Here is a 22952-nt window from a genome sequence, read left to right on the forward strand (position 1 = left end):
CATTGCATACCATCCCCCCTAATTTACATTTTTCTGATGTATGCTTTACAGTTTTGCTTGTTGAACGGCATTTATGATTGATTTTCAGCTTTTCTTTTTGTTACCAATGAAATGTGTGCATGGTACATCTGTTGTAAAGCTTGTTGAAGGTACGCTTTTATAGCTGGTTGCCTTTATCTTCCAGTTACTGTTTTATGGTGACTTTGTAATTGAAGCTTTGGTCTATGTTTTAAGGTTTTTACTCTGTAAAGCATAGAAGGAAATTGTTTGCTCTTCTTTCCCTCTGATTATCCTGTTTTCAGTGTCAATCAGTATGGGAAAATAAACAAATAATACCTTGTATACTGGTTTTCTTGTATGCTTGACACAAGTGAATTTGTCTTGTATGGTTATTCTGAAGAAATGTATTCTTCAAGGAAGTGTTTGCTTTAGTTTATTTGAAATAGGTTTTAGAGTGTTCACTAAAAGTATGTCTTAGTGCCTTCTAGTGCTATTATTGATAATAAAAGGGGCTGTTAAAATTATCCAGAGGATTGTCTTGTTGAACTGAAATTTACTGGTTAAATTTGCTGGTAATTTAATATTACTGTGTCTGATTGAAAGGCACAGCCTAATCTTGCATCAACTGGCAAAATTATTGTAAATGGAAAAGCACGTAGGTTTTATGATTAGAGGGATATTCTGAGTAATTCCCTATGTAGTTCTTTATGTAAAAGTGTGTGTACATATTTACTTAAAATTGCACACACAAATTGAATATATATATATATATATATATATATATATATATATATAATTGAGGCTTTTAGTTTTGATTCACATCAGTTTGCATTGGCGTTTCAGCAGGCTGAATTCCATGCATTGTTTGTTCCAGAAACTCATCACAATTCTGTTCTCCAAGAGCTTTAATGTGTACACAGTTGGTGTGTAGAAAATTACTGTGCCGATTTTGCTTCATTGATTTTAACCTTCAGAAAAACTTAACTGTGGGAATTATTGCCGCATACCAGGCAAAGCGTTTCTGATTTGTTGTTGCATAGCATATTTAATTTTTCCTTTTGTCTGTTTCGTTCACTTTTCCAGTGGGTCACATCATTCAGGAAGCCCATCAACACACTGCTCTAAAAAGAGTGGCTCCCTAGATACCTCCAAAGTTTATATAGTGTCGCAGAATAGTAGTCAACAGATGTCTGGGTCCATTTCAAAACCCTACCACAGACAAGGAGCAGTGAATAAATATGTCATTGGATGGAAAAAATCTGAAGGAAGTCCTACACCTGAAGAATCTGAAGTTTCAGAATGTCATGAGTAAGCACTCTGTTTTACTTCATTGGGGGAAGAAGGGTAGTGAAAATCAATTTTAAAATAGGGTGGAAAAAAATTACAAATTCTCTTTTGCCTTTAAATGTTCAGAGATTTTTTTTTCCTGTACGTTTGTGTATCTAATGAAACTAAACACTGGAATAGTCCATGAGAAATGTGTTGTTCTTAGGTGGAAGAAAAAGGCTTGAACTCAAAGGAAAACATGCAGTACCTCAAATATAGAAAGATAATACTTTCACAATGGTGCATCCGTAATAAGTAGTGTTTGGATTGCAGTCTAAAGCTAAGCTTGAAATTCCTGCTGGCTTCAAAATCATCTTCATGGATAATGTCCTTGCTTTCTTTTTGGTGCTGTTTCTCAATAAACCATAGCCAGTCACTGTCTCTCTCAATAAATTGACAAGACGACATGCAGTAATGTATGCAACATTTGTAATTGATGTAATTTAACACATTCAAATGTTTAATTGGGATTATTCTTTATTTAATGGGAATGGGTTAGTTTTATCTAATACCTAATTTTGCATATGTGTGCATATTTATGGGAAGAGTAATATTTAAAAATAAATGCTAGAATATATATGCTATGAAATATGAATCTGAAGTTAAGCTCTTATATTCATAATTTTTAAAGGAGAAGACACTACTACCCTCCTATCCTGGTTATATGTGTTCCTTTGTGTTAACAGAGAGGTGATTTAGTTTCTCTCCCACAATTTTTTAATTACATAAATTGTTTGGTAATCGTAGTATTTAAAATATAGTGGGCTAACTTAAGGGTTTCCCACAAATTTTTGGATTTTGAAATCAATGAACTACAGAAACAATGTCTCCTTATTTTGAATGGCAGTCTTAAAATAAAATTGCATCATGAATTGGGGTATTTAGACTAAAAATTGAAAAAGTATCTTCAAGCGATAGTCCTGTTCAAGAACTATTAATTGAATATGACAACACCTCCTATATCAAAAAATATTTTCAGATTTTTCCATGGCATACAGAATTGCCTCACCTCTTTCCTTCTAGGAAAGCTCTCCATATCACAGAGAGGAAATATCTCTCTGAGGATAATTATGTTGAAATAAAATAGCAACTCTAATTAGCAGTGATGATGAATATCAGGTCAATTGCTGAATGTTGTGCCACTGTAGGTTATAATTCACTGAGAATTACACCTTACCATAGCAAAGCTTATTTTCTCTCTGCTGAAGACAGTCACTGATGAGGCTGCACTTGGCAGAGAGCAATGGCTTCCAGTGTGTGTGTTCTCTGAGTCGCAATCTCCAGTTCCTTCCATTACATTCAGCCTGTTAAAGTCCTGGCTCTCCGTTCTCACTGGAAGGAGCTGAAGGTTAATAATTCAGTTTGACAGTCTTTTGTTGACTGTAACAAGATTTTTATGTGCTGATAGTTAAAGAAGACACCAGTTTAATTTATCTAAATAGCTTTATGGAATTGCTGATAATAAAATATACTTACACTGGGCAATTGATTATCAATACACTTCAAACATTGCTGTGATGACCATAGTAATTTTGCCAGATTGTGAAGCTGGATGCAATATTGTACTATAAAATACGGATTTTTTAAAATTTGCTATGTAAGTAAAAGTTAAAGTATATTGTGATGAACTTTTGGAAATATTGAAATAAATATAACTTTTGTATTGATAGAGAAGTGTGGTGTGTAAAAAAGAGGGAGGCAAGCTAGGAGAAACAAAGATTATGCTTTTTAAAATTGTTCTTTAGAATTCCTAAACTCCATTTCTCAGTGGTTTAAGAATTTCATTTTGTACCCACAAACAGTTTCATACAGGTTAAGTGATCAAAAAGATTTTCTAAACAGTGTGCTGTGTCAGGAGATATTCTAACAATTTTCACTTTTACAGAAAACGATTGCAGTCTTTCAAATCCAATTTCTTGCTAAAAACACCCAATTTTCTCAACAGAGTGTATGATGATATTGATGCTGTGTCTGCAACGAGTCCACTCCAAACTTCTGTCAGGAATGCTATTGTTGAAAGCCAGCAAGTCTTGTCCAAAGAAGATTTTCTGAAGCTGATGCTGCCAGACAGCCTCTCTATGGAGGAAGGGAGAAGAAAGGTTGGCTACTTCCTTTGGCTCTGTGTGCTTCAGTCTTTCAGTAATCTTAGAAATGAGTTTCTCATATGCCCAAAATGCAATATTGTTTTGTACAAGCTAAGTTTATTCTATGGGGATGACCATAGGTCCCAAAATATCACATCCCTTATTTCATGGGGATGGGAAAGTTTGTTTGATGATTATTTATAAAGTCCAGTATTTGTTTAAGTATGTCTTTGCTTAGCTTGACCAGTGTTAGTTGAGCAACTTCATTATTATTTGAAAGGTTAAAAGTGACATTTTCACTCAAGTGACATTTTCACTCCAAGAAAGGAGGCCTAAATTTGTGCATCTTGCGTGATATTAAAACACATGAATAAAAATAGCCCACTTTCCTCTGCCCTGTAATAGTTCCAACAATTTGCTAGAAATCCAGATCAGTTCCCTGTAGGTATCAGTGGCAGCTGCTCAGAAGGCATAATTGTCAAGGCTACTGGAGAGCCTGGATCTAATCTTTACAGTATGAAGACAGTTGGTAATGCTTAATAGTTCACAATAAGGGGATAGTGGCCTTAAAATTTGCTGCTCCCCAAGTAAATGGTTCTGAATGATGTCCTTAATGTGGAATAAAGAACAAAGCAATTAAATTACTTGAGATAATTGTCACACTTCCATATTAAGTCAATTCTCTCTTAACTCACTGTGTTCATACAATACGCTAAATAGCATAATCATCATGTCTGAACAAAAGTAACATATAGGAATCTTCTAAGTGCAGACTTGAATTTAAAATTCAGATCATATATATTTTATAATATGAGGTATGTTATGTGTGCATTATATATGCTTTTGTGGGTCGTGTCCTAGAGGTTTTTATGCTTTATGATTGATACAATAATTGGAGGGGTTTTGTGAAGATTCCAAGAATTGCCAGTATTTCTGGCTGCCTCAACAAAGAGAGAGGAGGTGTGTTTGAGATAAATGACTGCTGTCCCTTCCTCTCCAAGGCACCTAAACAAAAGTTAAGTAAGTGAGACCATGGGCCCTGACTCCCAAGGAGCCCCAGCCACAGGAGCTGGCAGTGTACAGTCTGTGGCCAGCATAGAGGGTAGTAGCCTTGATATTGGTGAGCCATTTACCTTTGACAGTGAAGTCAGACATGAATATGTGAGATTCTACTCTATATTCAGTGTTTGCAAAAGCTAATCCTCTTAAGCATTTGTTCTGCATATGAAACATGGAACACACAATTAATCACAAAGGAAACATGTTGTTGTATGCGGGACAAACCAGTAGAATAATTGCAGCATTAACTATGCTTTGTAGATATAAAGAAAACTGCTTACAGTGCTGAGAAATGACTTACAAAGTGTACAAAGTAGAATGATCCAGCTTTACAATACAGTAGCATCTTGTTTTGCTGCAGCTATTTGGGTTGTGGTCTAAGTAACTTTTTGAAATGCATAAGCAGTTTTCACTGAATTCTGTTACCCTTTTCTTCTAAGCCTGCTATGTGATATCCAGAGAGATACACTGTTTCAAGTCATTTTTATCATCCAATGAATTATGTGGCAGCATATATCGGTTCAGAATGCTTAACAGTAAAGCATAGTCATTTCAAATTAAAATCAAACAGTTCTGTGTATAGTCTTGCATACATGTTGCCAGAGTTGGTAACCTTATATACATTTCTGTAAAACATTGCTGTCGTAAGGCTATGAAGATTTCATTTAACATTTCGTGATTACTAAAACAGCACAGTATCTGATGAATTCATGGTGATATATTCCAAAATATTGAGAGGACTCTGAATATCCAATTCAGTAACTATTTTGAGGCCCCAGTAGATCTGATATGGCAGAAGAAATCTCTGATCTTCTGTATTAGTTCAAGAATTCCAGAGTGCCTGTCCAGAAAAACACTCCCAAGAGCTGGTGATGGGAATATGATTGTATGAATCACTTCAACCAGCAATACGTGTTGTTATTTTTATCTTTAGTTTTCATGTTATGGAAACCTTTCCCCGCGGAGGACGCTTTACCGCACCCTCTCTGATGAAAGCATATGTAGCAATCGAAGGGGATCTTCCTATGCCAGCTCCCGGAGCTCAATGATAGACCAGGCCTTGCCAAATGACATCTTGTTCAGCACTACTCCACCATACCACAGCACATTGCCTCCCAGAATGAGCCTGACTCCTGGAATGGGAAATCTGAGAAGTAAGTCATTGTCATTGCTGAGTTTGGAATATTTGTAGTACACTCAAACAAATCACCAGGTATTAAGTGAGATTTTACTTTTAAGGTGAAATTAAGAAAGGTCAATTCACTGCTCTAGTTATCCTAGTAAAAAAATATTTGGTCAGCAGTACGTGCTCATGCTTTCCATTATTTCAATTCATATTTCTCATGTTTGGAGACAATATTCACTTTACATCCCAAAGAATTTTCATGAGATCACTGATAGGCAAAAAGCTTTATCTGAAGATATTTCTAGTTATCATTTTATTTTCCAGTGGTGACCTAAATAAGCCAAGCTGGCCTGTTTTTTGTTGTTTTGGGTTTTTTTTTTATTTTATGTGCAATTTGCATTATTGAAATATTCACAAATATATTTGAAATAATAGCAAATGAAACAGCTTTTGTTTAGATGATCCTTTTAGTAACATCTTAAAAGGAAATGTGCAATAAATGTTGACTTTGACTTCTATTTCCAAATTGAATTTGCTGGTACCTTTTTTAACATACTAGTAAAAGCTTTACAAATGACATTTCATTTTTAATGGCAGAATAAGAGTAGTCTGAGGTGCTAAGTTAAAACTATTTTATGAATGTGGTTTTTTACTTGTGAAGTTTTTGTATGTGAGACCTTTGTTATCTGCTTAGCTTGCAATAATTCCAGGATGAGCTATGAAGTTTGTAGTAATTAAAAAAAAAATCAAATGAAAAGCCCAAATCAACTCAGACAGATACGTATATATTTGTTAAACATTTATATTTGTTTACTTAATAAGAGTGAATTGTTTTTTCAAAAATGCTGAATATATATGCTTTTCAGTTAGTTTAGGCTGGTGTATAGTGGACACCTGGAGTTGACGTACAATCTGGGAAAAAACCACTCTTTTCTTTAGCTACTCTAATTTTGCATCACAGCTGACTGCAATTTAAAAAATGGACTCTGAAGTCCATAGTTAAGAAGCTGTGGGTGAATTTCTTGAAAGCATTAAGGACATTTTAGGCCCATGTCCAAGGAGAATGCAGCCAGATGATTTAAAAGAAGTAGCAATAAAAAGGGCTCTGTCATTCATCATGTCCTTCAGGAACTAGCAGTCATCTCCTAACTTTGAAAAATAAGCTTTATACACAAAACACTTTTCTAGTTAGAGTGGCCTCAGCCATGAGACCAAGTTTTGGTCACTAACCAGTGGTTAATTTCAAATTGGTATCTCAGACAAGTGCTAAAATCTTGCTTCAGGTGGGAATGCATGCTTGGTGTACCTTTTGCCATTCTAAAAATATTCTTCTATCAGAGTGAAACTCTTTACTATAAATTTAACCTGAGGAGATCCTATTCCTTCACGGGTAGCAAATGGAGATGCGTTTTGTTTCACAGGAGAGTAATTCAGTGGATTTTTGTCCTCTGTGAAGGAGCTGTATAGCACACAGTTAGGCATCCTGGCTGTATTTTCTTTTTATGTTTTCCTCTATGCTAGGCCTTGTTTTTAGGGCCATTTCTTGTGCACGTAAACATGCAATGAGATCAAACCTTCAGCTTCCTTTACTTCAGGAGATTGGCACTAGGCAATTAACTGTGTACATCCAAGCTTTATGCTGCTCCTCCAGCAGTGATATTTTAGTGGGTTTTGTATTAGTTCTGTCTTAGACACCTAATATTGCATTCATGCTGCTTCTTAGATACAGAAAGTTATATATACAGATATATATAAGTGGAAAAAAAACCCCACAAAATCAGTATCCTGTCAGTCAAATACTGATCCAAGGCAATTCATGCTGGTTTCATATGGTTTCATACCTCTATTTTCTGCTCCTGGTTCTGTGTTTTAAAAGTGCTTATCAATGCCAGCTATATAGAATCTTTTGTGGTGTTTGTTTCAAGGGTGATTTAATTGGTTATGTGTAAATACTCAGAAAAAAAACCACATCATGGCTTGCCCACCTATGATTTAAAAATAAGAATAGTCAGTATCTCCATATGAGAAACTAACTTTGGCTCTTTTTAGTTAGGTTTTATCTAGTCTGTGCCTAGTATGTATTTACATTCTCCAGCAGTGATGTGAGAGGTTTCTTTTTCATTTATAATTTTAACATAAGGTTGTTATTTCAGATATCAGGATTCATATCCTGTCATAGTAATGTCTTTTGTGTGTGATCTCAAAGCATTTTAATTTCACTGATATTTAATGTTTATAGATATCAGTGGAAATAGCATGGTTTTGGCTGAAATCAGTTTTAGAAAGGTATATGCTTGCACATTATCCAGCATGAAATATTGTGGCAGCACGAAACCTCATGAGACCCCTCTAGCAAGGCAAAGAGTGTGATTAATAGGTAAGCAAGGCAGCACCAAAACTGAAGAGTAATAGGTGACCCTGAAGGCTTTCTGTTTACTGGGAAATCAGAATTATGAGACAGAATGGCCACAAATAAAGAAACTTTGTCTGTGTGTGATGTCACCTGTAAGAAGATGATGGGAAAAGTGAAGCTATATGACTTTTTAATTATTGTTTTATAAGTGACAGAAAGTGATTATTGTTTTATAAGTAAGGAAGCGACATGAAAAAGAGTTGCTTTCAGTAAAGCTTGAATTGCAAGGTCTGACAGTCCAGTGCTGTTAATTGCAAACAGTACACAAATGTAGAAATATTCACTTAATTTTATCTTATTTTTTGCTTAAATCAGAAAGGAGAATTTGTGTAGGTAAGAACTCTGTAATTTTACCTTGGGGACATTAGGGATTCCCTGACTGAGACAGTGCTGTTCCTACTGAGTGATTCTAACATGCAGTTGTAGGTACATATCTATGCCCTTCTTGCAAATTCATGGCAGGTGAATGAACAGGGAAAGAATTAAAACTATGAGAACCACTGATACTGAACTAGTGTAATAACTTCAGTGGGGAACCCAGGGAGACACATGGAGATAATCTGATTTACATGTCAGGCGCTGTGGTCCTCTATGTCATGAAGCACAAAAAGAAAGGGGCAAGAAAATGCCCTAAGTGATAAACTGGCAGGATGTTCTTGTGCTGTGAGGAAAGGAGCAAAGAAGGGAATAGTTGCAGTGAAGAGGGTCATAAAGAAGGGAATACTGACAAATTCTGAAAGTTCTCAGATTTTACATGGCATAGGGAAAAGGCTGCCAAAAGTGCAGGAACTGTCTTTGCAACTATGTTCATAGATGGAAGTTGGATCTTCAAACTGCCTTACTGTCCATGTTAGCTTCAATCCAAAACTAAACTTGTTGATAAGAAGCAGTATTAAAATGAAAGAGCATCACTGTATATTGGTGATGTGCAGCGGAGCAGTTTGGAAATCAGTTTGTCAGCAAGCAGATCAAGGTTGTTGATTACTTCACACAACTGGAGGAGAACATGTTTGGTGTTACCTGTTCTCACACAGTGAATGGTTCACCTTATTACAACATGAGGCTGTCCTCTGTAAGAGAAGGGAAGGAAAAAGTGATTATCAGGACCACATGTGCATGAGAACCTCTGAGCAGGCTGGCATCCTTGAAGCAGGGCAATGCTGGGCAATACAAAAGAAGAGAAGGGCTTAGCAGGCAGAAGTTGTTGCTTAAGAGGACTTTAGAGATATAATTACTGATTGCAGGAAAGAAAAACAGACATCCCACAGAGTGTGGGATTTACATTTGTGTGAGATTTGATATATTTCTTCACCTGCAGCTGCTTTGGAGAGAATTTACTTGTTAAACGACATATCTAGTTTGAAGCAAGGAGTACTTAGCAGATAATTTTTTCATGATCTGCAGTCTCTGCACAAAAGTAGCAGTTCTGACTGAAGCAGGATAATTGTCTTGGAAGTAATGTAGGTTAAGTCAGGTGAATCCTTCTTCTTTCTGCATAACTAGTTACTTTTTGAATATGGATGTATGTGGGACCAATAACCACCAATTTCAGGAGCTGTGTTGGAAACTGAACTGACACCGTAACTTTAAAAATAGGGACTCTTGATAGTGCTTTATACTTTTATGCATCAGTAATAAAAATCAATAAAATTCCCAAGTGTAGGAAGTGACACAACTGAAAAGACTGGAAACTAAAACATCAATAATTTTATTCCAAAAGGAGTACGACAAATAAAATAATCTTTAAAACTGAAGATAACACTGAAAATGTTTCCTCAAAGGAAATTGTGTTGCTTCAAAAGTCAGTCTTGTGCACAGTAAAGTAGTGGCCTACTAGATGAGGCATGTCCTTCTGGACATACAGAGGTGGGAATGCTTGAGCATCACTTGCCACCTTTGCACAAATCAAAAAGGGAAAGAGGCAACAGCTGCTGCTGTGGCAGTCCTACACAGACAGAGTAAGGCAGCAGCAAGGTAAAGAGGAGCAGGGAAGAAATGCAAATACAGGAGGCTACAAATAATTTATCCCACCCAGAGCATTCCTGGAATGCAAACAATATTCTCTGAAATTCAAAGGCACCAAGGCCTGTGTCATTAGAGCTCGTGGTTGGTATTTTTTTTCTTTTTCTTCCCCCTCTTTTTGCTGCCCCATTGCAGAAGAACACAATTTATGTCTTGAAAATGAATTATTCTGTGGTGGTATACTTATGCCTGTTCAGTTATTCCACTTAGAATTTCAGCCATCAGCATGAGCACTTGCATTTTCAGAGCTATCAATATTCAAATCTCTACTCTGGCAGGCTTTCTGCAGTTGAGTGGCTCTGTCAGGGCTTATGCAGGACTGAATAGGATCCACCCTAAGGTGAACTGAGGTTCTCACAGAGACAATGCATAATGAAGGATGACTACTGGTGAATATATCACTCCTACACTTTAATTTGGAGAGCTGGCAGCATCGCGCTGGGAGCAGGCTTCTTCCTGACAGGTTTCACAATCAGCCTCTCAGGCTGATCACACAAAAGCAAGGGCTGTCCCTTAGGGCCTGCCTGCTGGTCTAGAACCAAAAGCTGGCTTGCCAGTCTTTCAAATGAGGTATTCTGTCTGTTTTCCACAACAGGGATGTATGAAACATTTGTACTTGCACAAATAAAGTTCTTACCATTCCCAAGTCATACACAGAATCTCAGAGACTGCTCTGACTTTCAGCTTTCAATGTATTTGCACACAGGTTGCCTTAGGTAATGCTTTATGTATGTTTACACTGAGCTGAAAATAAAATCTTAATACAGATATTGATAGAATATATGTCTATTTTATATTTTCCATTTCATGTAACATCCACTTTTACATACCAAGAGTAGGTATTGAGAAGGACATTTCTAGAGAGTTTTGTCAAGCCACTTCCAAATGTAATGTAACAATACTGCATTTTTCATAAAAGTATAGAACAAGAATAAATTCCACAGTAAAGAGAATTTCAACCTCTTCTGCAGGAACTCCTAATTTATGACAGAGGATTGTAAGTCTCCTTCACTTTCTTTTCCCTCATATTTTGTATTCTTTTTAAGCAAGTTTTCTGCAAAGAATGGAGCATATCATATGTTTCAGTCATTGCTCTGTGCAGTGGAATGGTTTGTAACAGCCTACTCTCTTTGGATTTTTAGGTCAGAATCGTTAAGTCAAATGGACATTGATATCAGGACAATGACAGCATGCCATTTCCTTAAACGCTTCCACTTGTGTGAATGCATTTCTTCCTTCATTGTTTTTTGTGTTTGGTCTTTTCCTGGGAAAAAATACTCATCTTCGGTATTATAGTTTAAAATCACTGGAATGACTAGATGGAAATTTCCTCCTGAAATATTTGATGAAAAAATTACTATTTTGACCTTTTTGTTTCATTGGAGTGGATATGTTTAAAACAAAAATTCTCTTTGCCTGACTATACTATGTGATGAAATCATTATATTCCATTGCTGGCCTTATAGTTAGGATGAAATGTAATTCCAAATAATAGTTTTGGTTTATGATCAGTTTTAAGAAACTGTGTGTCTGTTCAGTATTTTTTTTAATATATTCACATTGTTCAGAGTGAATATTGCTATGGACAAATTAGGAACATGTAAAGATATTCAAGAAAATTATGAAAATTAGCATTTCCTATACTAAAATGTATATTTGTAGTACATTCTACAATGTGCATAACTGAAAGGTTTGTTTGAACAGTTTACAGTGCATACATTTCATTTAATAGATGATCTGAGTACCTTTTACAGTGTGTTACAGCTCACTCTGAAATCTCACCAAAGTCTTACATCCTCAGAGTTGCAGCTACAGATATTAAACTAATAGAGTAATATTTTCAATGTGAAGGGGAGATTTGGATATAGGCTAGAATTTACAAGTGCATTAAAAGAAAAGCAGGTGGTTTTTTTAATTGCTTATGGAGCAGGAATATTTTCTGTTTCAGAGTAAAACTCTGCATGTAAATATCTTTCATGTTTCTTCACAAATTTAACTTGGTGTATCTAGCAACTTTTCTACTCAGTGCTCAGGTTTAATATGCTATGCTTTAGAATGGATGTTGCCTACTCACAGTGTTCGTATGAAAATGTGAGATGTACACCTTGTGCAGTGGCACCAAAAAATACTCTTTAAAACCTTGCCATCTTACTTTGCCAGCATTTAGAGATTGTTCCACTCCTACTGAGTATTGAACAGGAAAAGACAAACACAAGGGAAATGAAGATAAGCACTTTTTGCTTATACATTTTTTACAGATCATTATAGTAGCTTCAAAATTAATTGTACATAATTGTTATAGGAAGACTAATTATTGTGTTTATTGTTTAGATGAATTCTGGTTCTCAGATGGGTCCTTATCTGATAAAGCCAAATTCAATGATCCTGGCCTGATGCCCCTGCCAGACACTGCCACAGGGCTAGACTGGTCTCACCTGGTAGATGCTGCACGAGCGTTTGAAGGTAACAGGAAAATTTGAATAAAGATCAATGTTCAGTACACAAACTTTTTTTTTTTAATATATATTGTTTAGCCACATTTTGAATTTAAGTTTGCTTCTGTAGCCCTTTAGTTCTTTTGGCAGTATCAATTCTCAGTGTGGAAGATTGTCCCTAAAAATTTGGGGTCTTTATGATACTCTCTGTATCCATTTTAGATGCAATTCCTCCACTTTAGTGCCTAAGTTTCTTCTGTATTCAATTGCAAGGTCAGATCTTTGAAGGAGAGATTCAAAACATTTAAGTGAGATGTTTAAAATGAAACTGGGAGTAACTCGGAGTTTGTTGTGTTGTGTTTATAAACTGGCATGTGGAGTCCAAATGATGTTGTGGTCCCTCTCAGTTTTCATAAGCCCTTGGAGACCAGGAGAAATGTACAGTATATTTTTCAGTAGCAGGATTTGGGGTACAGGATATAGACAAGGTTTGCTTTATTAAATTATGGAACCAGATTAACCAAGAAAAAAACCTCATCTGCCTCTGGGAGCTAAACCTACACTTCATGTCTAAACAGAGAAAACAGAGGTTGGTTTGAGTGTTTATATGAATATACACATTTGAGTGTTTGTGTTTTGTTGTTTGAGAGGTGTTTTTTAGTGCTGTCCTCCTTAACTGGTGTTGCCTGAATGTAATCCCCGAATAAGGATGACGTTACCACAGTCATCGTTGTATAAGATACAGGTCTTAACTTTGTGAAAACTGTTTGTGAAGTTAGTTATTTGGATCTTTTTTAACTTTTTTTAAACCATGGTAATCAGTTTTCTGTTTTCTGATTCCTTCCCAAAGTATGAAGTGATTAGAGTTCACTTTGACCAAAAGCTCTTCAGAACTGCTTGTTGCACTAATTTAAAGGGCGTTGTGAAAACCCAAACCACCAGCAATGATTAGGAATTTGAAGAACTGTATTATTTCTTGACCTGATGTGCAATCATTACTATTCAATACTACTCAAAGATGGCTGTGGTAGCTGGCAGGAAATACTGTGACACTGAGAATCTTGACAGCTCTTCCCATGCATTCCTATGTTCAATTGCTCAGGGAACACCCTGCTATTTGTTACTGACATCTTCAACTACTGAGAAAAGGTTTGCATCAGTAAATGACTAGCTCTGTAACTTGGTGCTTGAAGAACATTTTTAAATGCTAATAAAAATGTTGAGTTCCGCTGAGTGAAAGATCATTCTGTACCAGCTATACTCCTCTATTTTTAGCTTTCTTTGAAAACTAATAGATTTTCATTCTTTTTACTACCTAGTATCATGATTAAAATAATTTCACTTTGGTAAGTGTTATGTAAGTGTAATTACATTTGAATTTGAGAATGAGAGGTAGAACAACACAGCTAACCCACAGTGCTGTATCCTAGGGAGGAAGGGTATTATCTTGTTGGGTTTTAATTGCAAATAACTTAGATATATCTGTAGATAATGCTGAAGAACTGATGGTCTGAGTGGTAAGATAGAAGCTATTTATTAGATGCTTTTTGATTTATTGTAAGATTTTGAGTAGTAAATAATAATTTTTATATGAAGGAATATAATTCTTTTCTGTTTAGGACTCTACAGTAGAGACATCTGTGTATATGTTAGATGATTTATACAGTGTTTTGACTAAATTCATAGTGCTGCAACTAGAAACTTTTGCAAGGAATGGAATTTTTAAACCCTTATTCAACTTCATTCTATGTCTTGCAATTTGAAAGTAATTAAAAAAAGAATAACTGATAGGCATGTCATAAAAGATCACTGGAAAGGAATGTGAATTGCATATGAATTAACAGAGTAGTTTCCATGTGTATTTTAATGTTGTTTACTTAGAAGCTGCTTCAACTTTCCATTTAAAAATAGCTTGGAACTACTGTTCTGCATTCCATCAATGTGAAAAAGAGAGTGCATGATTCTAAAGTTTGTCCACTTCTGAATATAAAACTGCTTTGGTCTTTTTTTTTTAAACTGGGTGAAAATGGGATCACATTTCATACAGGACCATATTTAAAAACCCAAATAAGTAAACAAACACCTGCCACTTTCAATGGATCACTAAAACAATAAGATTTTTTTAATACTGAATCTGTGAAATCAGAGTTTTTGTCTAGTTTGGCTTTGCTGGTCTGATATTTTGAAATTGTGTTCTCTTCTAGAACCTAGATACTGGTCTTAATTTTAATTTTTTCTTTGTACAATGTCTTTTCTTACTCTGAATTTATCAGGATTACCAATCTGATTCCAAGGTCAGAGTTTTTCTCTTATTATCTGTCCAGATTGTGTTGACAATTTAAATGATTTGATCAGGTCAACATCCCTAATGTGGGCCTTATGATCTTTCACCTCTGTCTTGTGAAGCAATTGCATCTTGATTAATGTTAGATGTAGACTTTTTAGGTGCTTATATTGTTGCCATCAGTTGGATTAAGAACTAAATTAGTAGGAAGATTTTTGCTACCACCATCTGTACTCAGAGTTTTCTTGCGGGTGCAACAAGAGCAGTAGTCTCATTTTTCTCTTTCTTCCTCTCCTCAGATGAAGAGTGGACAAGGCTGTTTATTAGTATTAGCTTTTATTCAGCTGAAGCCCTGATCCTGTGTAGAACAGCAGATTTTAAACTGTGAGGGTGGAAGAAGCTATTACTTTTGTTTTCTTTTGTTTTTAATTGAAAGTATGGTGATAATGCTTTTACCTTTGTCAGGATTTAATTTTCACTGCATTTGCTTGAGAAAAACCTTTGTGCAAAGCTGAGTTTTTACTTTGAACTTTTTCTGAAAATCTTCTGTTATTCCTAAGACAGGTCTTCACAGTGTAATGGACAGCTGTGCATGCATTAAATCCACGAGCCCCAGAAGCTGCAGGGGAAGGGTTTTTGCTTCAGCTGCCTCTGTGGAGGGTCAGCGCCCCTGAGCTGGAGCGCAGTGGAGCATTATTTTAACACTCTCCACTCCTTCCTTTGCAAGGAAGGTTTTGATTCTGATATTTCTCCAGAGATGATATTTTGCATGCATGCTAACATCAGTCCAGTCAGTAGCAAGGGGAATCCTCCCATTTCTGTCTTACATGGATAGGCGACTTCCAGTTCCTGTCTTTGATTTCCTTGGGAGATGCAGAGAGACATAAGCAGGGAGCAGTTCACATGATGGAAATACTCTGTTGTAATGTTCCTGTATCCATCCCTGAACAAAGAATAAAAAATAGATAGGACTCTATGTGACTGTACAGCAAAAAAGTAGTTGGGGTGAAAAAGAAGTTAAAGAAGTAAAAGAAAGAAAGCATGCTCAACTGAGTAAAGATAAAGATATGGGGGTTTCTAGAATAAACTGGAAAGTCAGATTTGAAAAAGGAGAAATCCCAGAAAAAACTAAGGGAAAATTAGAGATTTAATCTTTTAATTCTCTTTTTGCATTATCCTTCCAATAGATCTTCAAGTTAGGGAAGAAGGACTGGCTTTCAAAATGTGTTGATGACTTTTTAGATCTTTTCCATGTTTTGGGGATGAAAAAGAGAAGCATTTTTGGATGTCCATACCTGCTACTGCAATTATAAAAGACAACTGACACAAATAGAAATATTGAATATTGTTATTTGTTCTACTTCAAACTGGGTTTATTATGCTTTAAAAAAGCTGTTTAGTGTTTGATAAGTCATATTGTGAGCATTAAAAGCCTAAGATAGTCCTTCTGACATCCCTCTTCATTAAAATTGGTGGTTTCAACTCCTGATTTTTTCCAGGTGATTTTTATGAATGTCTACTGGTGCCAATCAAAATGTAGTTTTTCTTAATGCAAATTTATCTTTGCAGAAACACCTGTGCTATTATAATTAATGTTATTTTAATACTTTGATTTAAATTCTTCATAGCTAAATGTAATGCTACACATAATATAATGAGAAAGAAGTGGATCATTTAGCAGGACAGATAATTATTTTAACCAAAGTAGTGTGTTAAACTGCCAGAAAAAGAAAAAAATGACAATATTTATTTAACATTTGATGATTTCTAGGGCATGCATGTGTAACTCTCTTTGCTTCAATGCACACGTCAGTATATGTTTGTGGGTAGACTTTACCTTAACAATGTGAGAGTGGCTTCATGCACTATACTCATTTTAGCCTTTTCTGCTTCCAGTACATCAAAATTGCCTGGAGTTTTTTCTGGCCTCTGTTAGTGGTCTGGAACAATGAAAATAGATATTCAAACTCTTAGTGGTTAAAGAGTCATACAGCTGTATGACTCTTTTACTGTAAATTTAAACATGAATTTTTGTCTTGCTAAGGCAGTTGTTTAAACTTTTGAAATAAAGACCAATATATTATTTGCAAATAGTTTTCTGTGGGTGGACTCTCTTTAGAGTTTGGCAGGGACATCTCATTTAAAAATAAGAGCTCTGAGATTTACATGTATTTTCTTCTGTTTAGTATGTACATTTTGCTTCAGTTGAATAGGAGGGGTCCCTGTAATTTGAAGGAAGCAGAATCTAGGTCTGTAGAAATACACTTAATTTTTTCTTTATGAAAACTAGCTGTTGTAACGAAAATGTTTATAGTATGAAGGTGAAATCAACAATTATTTGTGTACTTCACACTACTTGTTTACACTGTCTCGTTTCTGGGCTACATACTGTGTTTGATCTGGGAAACTAAGTTTTATTTATCTGTACAAAATAAATCTATTTATCTTAGTGGTTTCAAATCTGCAAATGATGTCGTTGATCATGTGTTTAAAATTATATCCTTACCTTATAGTCAGCACATATGGAATAGTCATGTTCATATTTGTTGAGATCCTTCAGTAGTCAAAAATTAAGGCTAAAAGCAGGGGAAATGTGCTGCAGTCTTTGAAATTGGACAAAATCAGACATGCAACTTTTGTTCATTGCATTACAGAATGAATTGGCCATCTATGCTATGCTGAAGGGTATTTTTAAACCAACAAAGAGCATTTTAGTGATTTCCAATTTTTGTTTGGTAGAACTTGTCCTTCCTGTTTGAAGAGATCTGGCCTGTATTCACTGTTTGTGTCCTTAAGAGTCTGAAGGATTGTCCTGTTATGTAGCCTGCCAAGTTGCCAGGCTGTGTCACAACACTGGGTGTTGCCATTAGAGGCGTGGGGCATGGCACCTCGTGCTCACTGTAGTGTTGGTGCTGTGTAGAAATGGCCTGGCAAGGCTGGGAGTGAGCACAGCAGGAACTGCACGGGGAGCATCCCACTGCTGCAAGGGCCACAGCTGCTCCAGTGGAGATGGACTGTCTTGTTTATAGGAACATTCTAAATCTTATTCCAGGTTTTGACTCAGATGAAGAATTTGGGCCGTTCTGTCATCAGACGCCGTTTCTAGGTGATGGTCTGGGATTGATGACTTTTGCCTTTTGTAAACTTTTTTTAATACTTCCTATGTTTGCACGTTTGCATGATAATGCAAGCTTTGGGCCTGGTGGGGTGGTAGAGCAAGGGGAGAAAGGGCAAGGCAGGCATGTTGTCGCCAGAATTCATACAAGCCTACAGACATGGATTTTGTTTGGCAGAAATAAGCTAAATCAATCTCCACAGAATATGGATTTTGGTTGTTTTGGGTTTTTTTGTTGTGTTTTTTTTTTAAAGAAGACAAATTAAATCTTAATGAATGCATCATTTACTCCTGTTCTGTGCAATGATGATCTGCATGGCATACTTCTATTATGTGGTGACTGATGTATTTTGGCAACCACACTGTATATCCATAGGTAATTGCATCTGTGCTTGTTAGATTATGTTCTGGTGAAATTCAATGCAGATAACAGAGTGCTTTAGTAATACCTATAATAAAAACTCAATTGATAAAAATAGTGTGAATTTATTGGTTTTCAAGTATGCAGATTACCATCAGCTTCTTCAAATGCTTGAGATGGTAAAGCAGTATGAAATGAACAGTGAAGATTCCTGAGGAATCTGAGGGCTTTAAGTCCATGGAAAAAAATGCAAACCTTTTTGCTGAATTATTACTGTTGTTGGTTGTGGACCTGAATTCTGTAATGGTTTTCTGCATATTTAATCAAGACCAATTTACTGTTCATATCAGCATTAAGTGGTCTGGACAAAGCTGTCATACTGCTGATAGACATAAAAAAATTGCTTTGGGCTTGCCTTTGGATGCAGGTGTGGGGAAGCCAACTAGTTGGTGCATACATCTGCTGATTATCTTCAAAGCTGAGATGTAGAAGCATACATCCATTTGCGCTAACTGAACCAGGATAACAACTGTAATATAGCCTTTTATTTTGTCCAGTTTTAGAGGTATCCTTATTTTACTTTTTTACAGATCAGAGAGTAGCATCTTTTTGCACCTTGAATGATATGCAGCAAGCTCAGGGCTTGGAAGGAGCACAGGAGTTACCTTTGGATGAGAGTCCCCCAGATGGAAAAGATTTTCTTGAGGATGCGGGGTATGTTGGAATTGAAGCATGTTTCTTTCAAAATGCATGATTTATTTCATTTTTCTTATTTTAAGGAAAGATTTTTCTCTTAATGTTGCATGTCAAATTGCCTGAATGCATGTTTCATGGCTGTTTGATGGCAGACTTATTTTCTTGACTTATAATTTCTTTAATTTTGAAAAATTTTGTCTCTCTAAGTCAACTTCTCTCTCACTGCAATAGGTCTGTAAAGCAGATCAAGGTTGGATACAGAGTTTCAGATAATCAATTTCTTACTGTATTCCTCCTTTACAATAATAATTTTTGTTACATTTATTTTTGTTTTCATTTTAATAGAACTAATAACAGGACTCAACTCTGTAGGATGGAATAAACTGCTTGGCAGCAAATGTCTCAAACCTTGGTACAGAGTCTATCCTATCTTAGCAACTATTTGCTATTTGCAAACCTGTAATTTTTTTTTATATGGAGGTAAATTACTTGAGAGAATCTGTAACAGAGAATTGCAGATTTTATGTCAAACTACCTAATTCTTAAAATTCTTCCCAGTGCTGTGAGAGAAATGATTCCTTTTATCCTCCTGACTTTCCACCTCTCCTGCTCTAAGGAGTCTACTTGTTAATTTAAAAATCATTCTTGTTATAGATTCAGCAGTATAATCTGTCCACCACTACACTTTAAAAGAAAAACACATCTTTGATTAGTTTTGCTCTTCAATTGTAGGAATGGAAGAATGGGAAATAGAGGGAAAAGTCTTCTTGCTTGTTAGACTATCACATTTTCATTTGAACCAATTTTACACAAATTAGCTTGCTTACATGGTAAAGCACATTTGTTATAATGACTTTTAAGTCCATATCTTTCCTGAGGCTAATGATCAGTAAAGATTGCAAAAGACTGTTAAAGATGTTCCCCTTTTAGCCATGGCAAACCTGTCAGATTTGTGCAATCGCATGGAGCAGCTGATTCAGCTTTGAATGTAAAGCCTCTCTCTTCTCCTGCTCTCTTTTAGACACAATTACTCACATGATGGCTAATTGCATCTATAATGTACATGGAACTGTCTCCCACAGTGCTCATTGTCATTCAGAAAACAGAAGCTATTCCAGTATTTTCCCTCAGTCATGCATTTGATTAACCTGTGGCAATATTTCATGTGTTTTGACCTTTAAACAAAATATTTGTCTCCATTAAGCCATAGGTTTATCCTTTACTGAAAATGACACTACTGCACAGCAGACAAAAGAACTTTTTACAGCTCTTTTGGTTTGCAGTAATTGCTGCTGCATCTTGCTTGAGATTAGTCCTTATCAGAAAGCAGCTTGTTCACCAATGTGCCTGCACACCATGGAGCAGTGAGTGTGACTTGCTCTGTGAGGGTACGTGCAAGTCATTCCTAAAACATTGCTTCTTAAAATCATTGTGACTTCGCCTGATTTGCATGAGAAGCAGTGTTGTATTTGAGATATTGCAGGATTGGATTTATGTTCTAGTAATAGTCTTTTACTGATGCTGGTTTTGTCTCTATTTTCCTAACTATGATTGGTTTCCTTTGCTATTACTAAAAGTGTAACTCTGCTAAAGCTGGGAAGAAGATGTTTTTCACTAACTCAGAGTGAAGGTAGTGGTTTACTTTACAGGGAACATGCTCCAAGTACTCTGACTGGAAAAGTAAACCAGCTGGAAGTCATCCTCCGGCAGCTACAAACTGACCTGAGAAAGGTAAGAGACCACTAGCACCATAACTGTTCCCCAGTTTTAGAAGTTTTATTTTGACTCAGAGATCATCAAGGGCTTGAAAGAAGTACATCAGTTGAACTAGACAGGAGGACTCAGTGGTTGCTCAGAGCACTGAGGTGCAGAAGGTCCTGTGGGAATGGTTATGTAGGGAAATTGGCCCAAGGCTAAGTAGTTTACAGGTCTTTACTCCAGAACAACAGTCCTACAAATAGTCATGCCCCAGAAAAAAGGAAACACTTCATCTTTATTTATGGTACTTTGGATTGAACATAGGATAGGGATATGGACAGGGCACCATTGCTAAGTAGATAGCACCTCAGTGTTTTCATCCTTGTTGCCTTGTGCTACCTTGCTCATGTAGCAACGACTTGAATTGTGCCTCATATGCTGTCAAAATTTGGAGCTGAAGATATTGCCAGGATGAGGCTGCTCTTGGTAGGAAAATAATCATGTAAGGAAAAATTTTGAAATTAGATATTGTTCTTCCTTGTTTGAAGTCAAATACTTATAACTTGGGCTCTCACATATTATTTATTATAACTAAAAGCTTCTAATGTTTTTCATGCTTAATTTTTTTTTTTTTTTGTTAAATGGTGTAAGCACCTTCAATTTTTCTATTAAAGTAACATCTAGTTTTCTTTTTAGCTTGCAGTATTTTCTTGGAATGAATGAGGTAGTTGGAGCATTGGGGGAATAACTTACAGTTAACAGTTGTCAGAATGAATTAGGGAGTTCAACAAAATATAGCTGTTATGACTTGCATAGAAATATTAACAACAAAAATAAATGTTGTCATCACAACTACTCACTTTCCTCAACTTGTATCTTTGTTAACCAGGAAAAACAGGACAAGGCAGTTCTCCAAGCAGAGGTGCAGCACCTGAGACAAGATAACATGAGACTTCAGGAAGAGTCTCAAACAGCAGCTGCTCAACTGAGGAAATTTACAGAATGGTTTTTTAATACGATAGACAAAAAATCGTAATGGCTGGGGCCCTGCAAAATACTTATTTGACCAACATAACAGCTGTATCTTTGAATTAGCGGGGTAATAATTTCACTGTGTTCACAATCCATTTTAGGTGTTTCTGCTACATTTTCTGTCCAGCTTTATTCATCTGAAAAGGAGACAGAACTGTGGCAACCCGTCTTTAAATTCATATGAAGAAAGCAGAGAATAGCAGATACTTGTTTGTGTGCAGATGAATGTAAAAAATCCTTAGTGTCATTTTAGACATTTTTAGAAGTTGCTCTGGCTGGGGCTTGCCTGAAGAGGAATATTTGGGGTTTTAGTTCCTGCATTTCAGGTGTGCTGGTGAAGATGTTAAAGCAATTTAAATTAGCTTGGGCTTCAGTATTGTAAGATAAAAAGAATAACCAGACATATACTTTAATGTTTAAAAGGTGCTCTATTTTTTTGTATGTACAGTAGTTTTATTTCCACAGTCCACATTGTCATAGCAATAAGAATGGAGGTATAGTGAATAGTCACAGAGCTGTGTTTATAAAATGTTAGCACTGACGTGTTTAACACTAGTTTGGATGCAGATGCATTAGAGATTATTTATTTGCAGGAACAAATGGTGCCTGAATATAAACAGTGTTCTGATTTTCTAAAAATACACATGCCTTGTAAATGGCTCACTGGGGTTAGCCCACTCCCAACTTCAGTTACTTTTGTATAGTTGATGTTCAGCTAAACAGCTACCCTGCTTAACTATTGAAATCATGTATGCTGTGAGCCAGCCAATCAGTTGTACAATGCCAAATTTGTTTATCTTTGTACAGAAGCTTTGATCAAGTGTCTTGTATTTAACACCTTTATTTAAGCTTATTTAACCTTAAATTGTTGTTTTTATAAAGTTTGTTTTATCTGCACTATGGTGAGGTCAGTTGGTTGCAAGTTGTAATATTTTGAGCTTGCCAAGACTGTACGGAGGAGTTCTAGAAAATTCTAACAATTGGATGCTGCTAGTACACAATTGATTTGTTTGTATGCTTTAACATTTTTAACTGTTTAATTTGAAATGAACATACATCCTGCTTTTTTAATAAATGTTAAAAATCTAAACCTGAAATATTTTATCTTGTATTATCTGAAGTCATTGTTACCAGTAATAACTCAGGTTTCTGTTCAGCTCGGTCCCTGGGCTCTCCATCCAGAGGCAGTTTGACCCCCCAGAGCTGTCAGGATCCCTTGTTATTGAGGAGGGTTTGCCACCATTATCACCATTATCTGTTAATTTCTTTGGTGCATCCTGTCCTGGAACCCAGGAGTTGAC

General features: G+C 36.0%; 1 protein-coding gene across 5 annotated transcripts in view; it reads left to right on the plus strand.

Moving 5' to 3' along the window:
* The window catches only part of SIPA1L2 (signal induced proliferation associated 1 like 2), a 126512-nt gene extending 103783 nt beyond the window's left edge, over window positions 1–22729 (plus strand). For 3 of the 5 annotated variants that reach the window (XM_084202059.1, XM_084202057.1, XM_084202058.1), the window contains 7 exons: window positions 1084–1308; window positions 3272–3425; window positions 5404–5623; window positions 12362–12493; window positions 18816–18939; window positions 20571–20652; window positions 21509–22729. In XM_084202059.1, coding sequence (XP_084058185.1) covers window positions 1084–1308; window positions 3272–3425; window positions 5404–5623; window positions 12362–12493; window positions 18816–18939; window positions 20571–20652; window positions 21509–21655 — 1084 coding nt within the window. In that variant the 3' untranslated portion in view covers window positions 21656–22729. Of the gene's footprint in view, window positions 1–1083; window positions 1309–3271; window positions 3426–5403; window positions 5624–12361; window positions 12494–17801; window positions 17856–18815; window positions 18940–20570; window positions 20653–21508 lie in introns of all 5 variants that reach the window. The other 2 variants (XM_084202061.1, XM_084202060.1) reach the window with 2 other exon arrangements.
* The last annotated feature ends 223 nt before the right edge of the window (window positions 22730–22952 follow it).

Source organism: Fringilla coelebs (genome assembly GCF_963513975.1).
Source record: "Fringilla coelebs genome assembly, chromosome: 3".
Classification (NCBI taxonomy): Eukaryota; Metazoa; Chordata; class Aves; order Passeriformes; family Fringillidae; genus Fringilla; species Fringilla coelebs.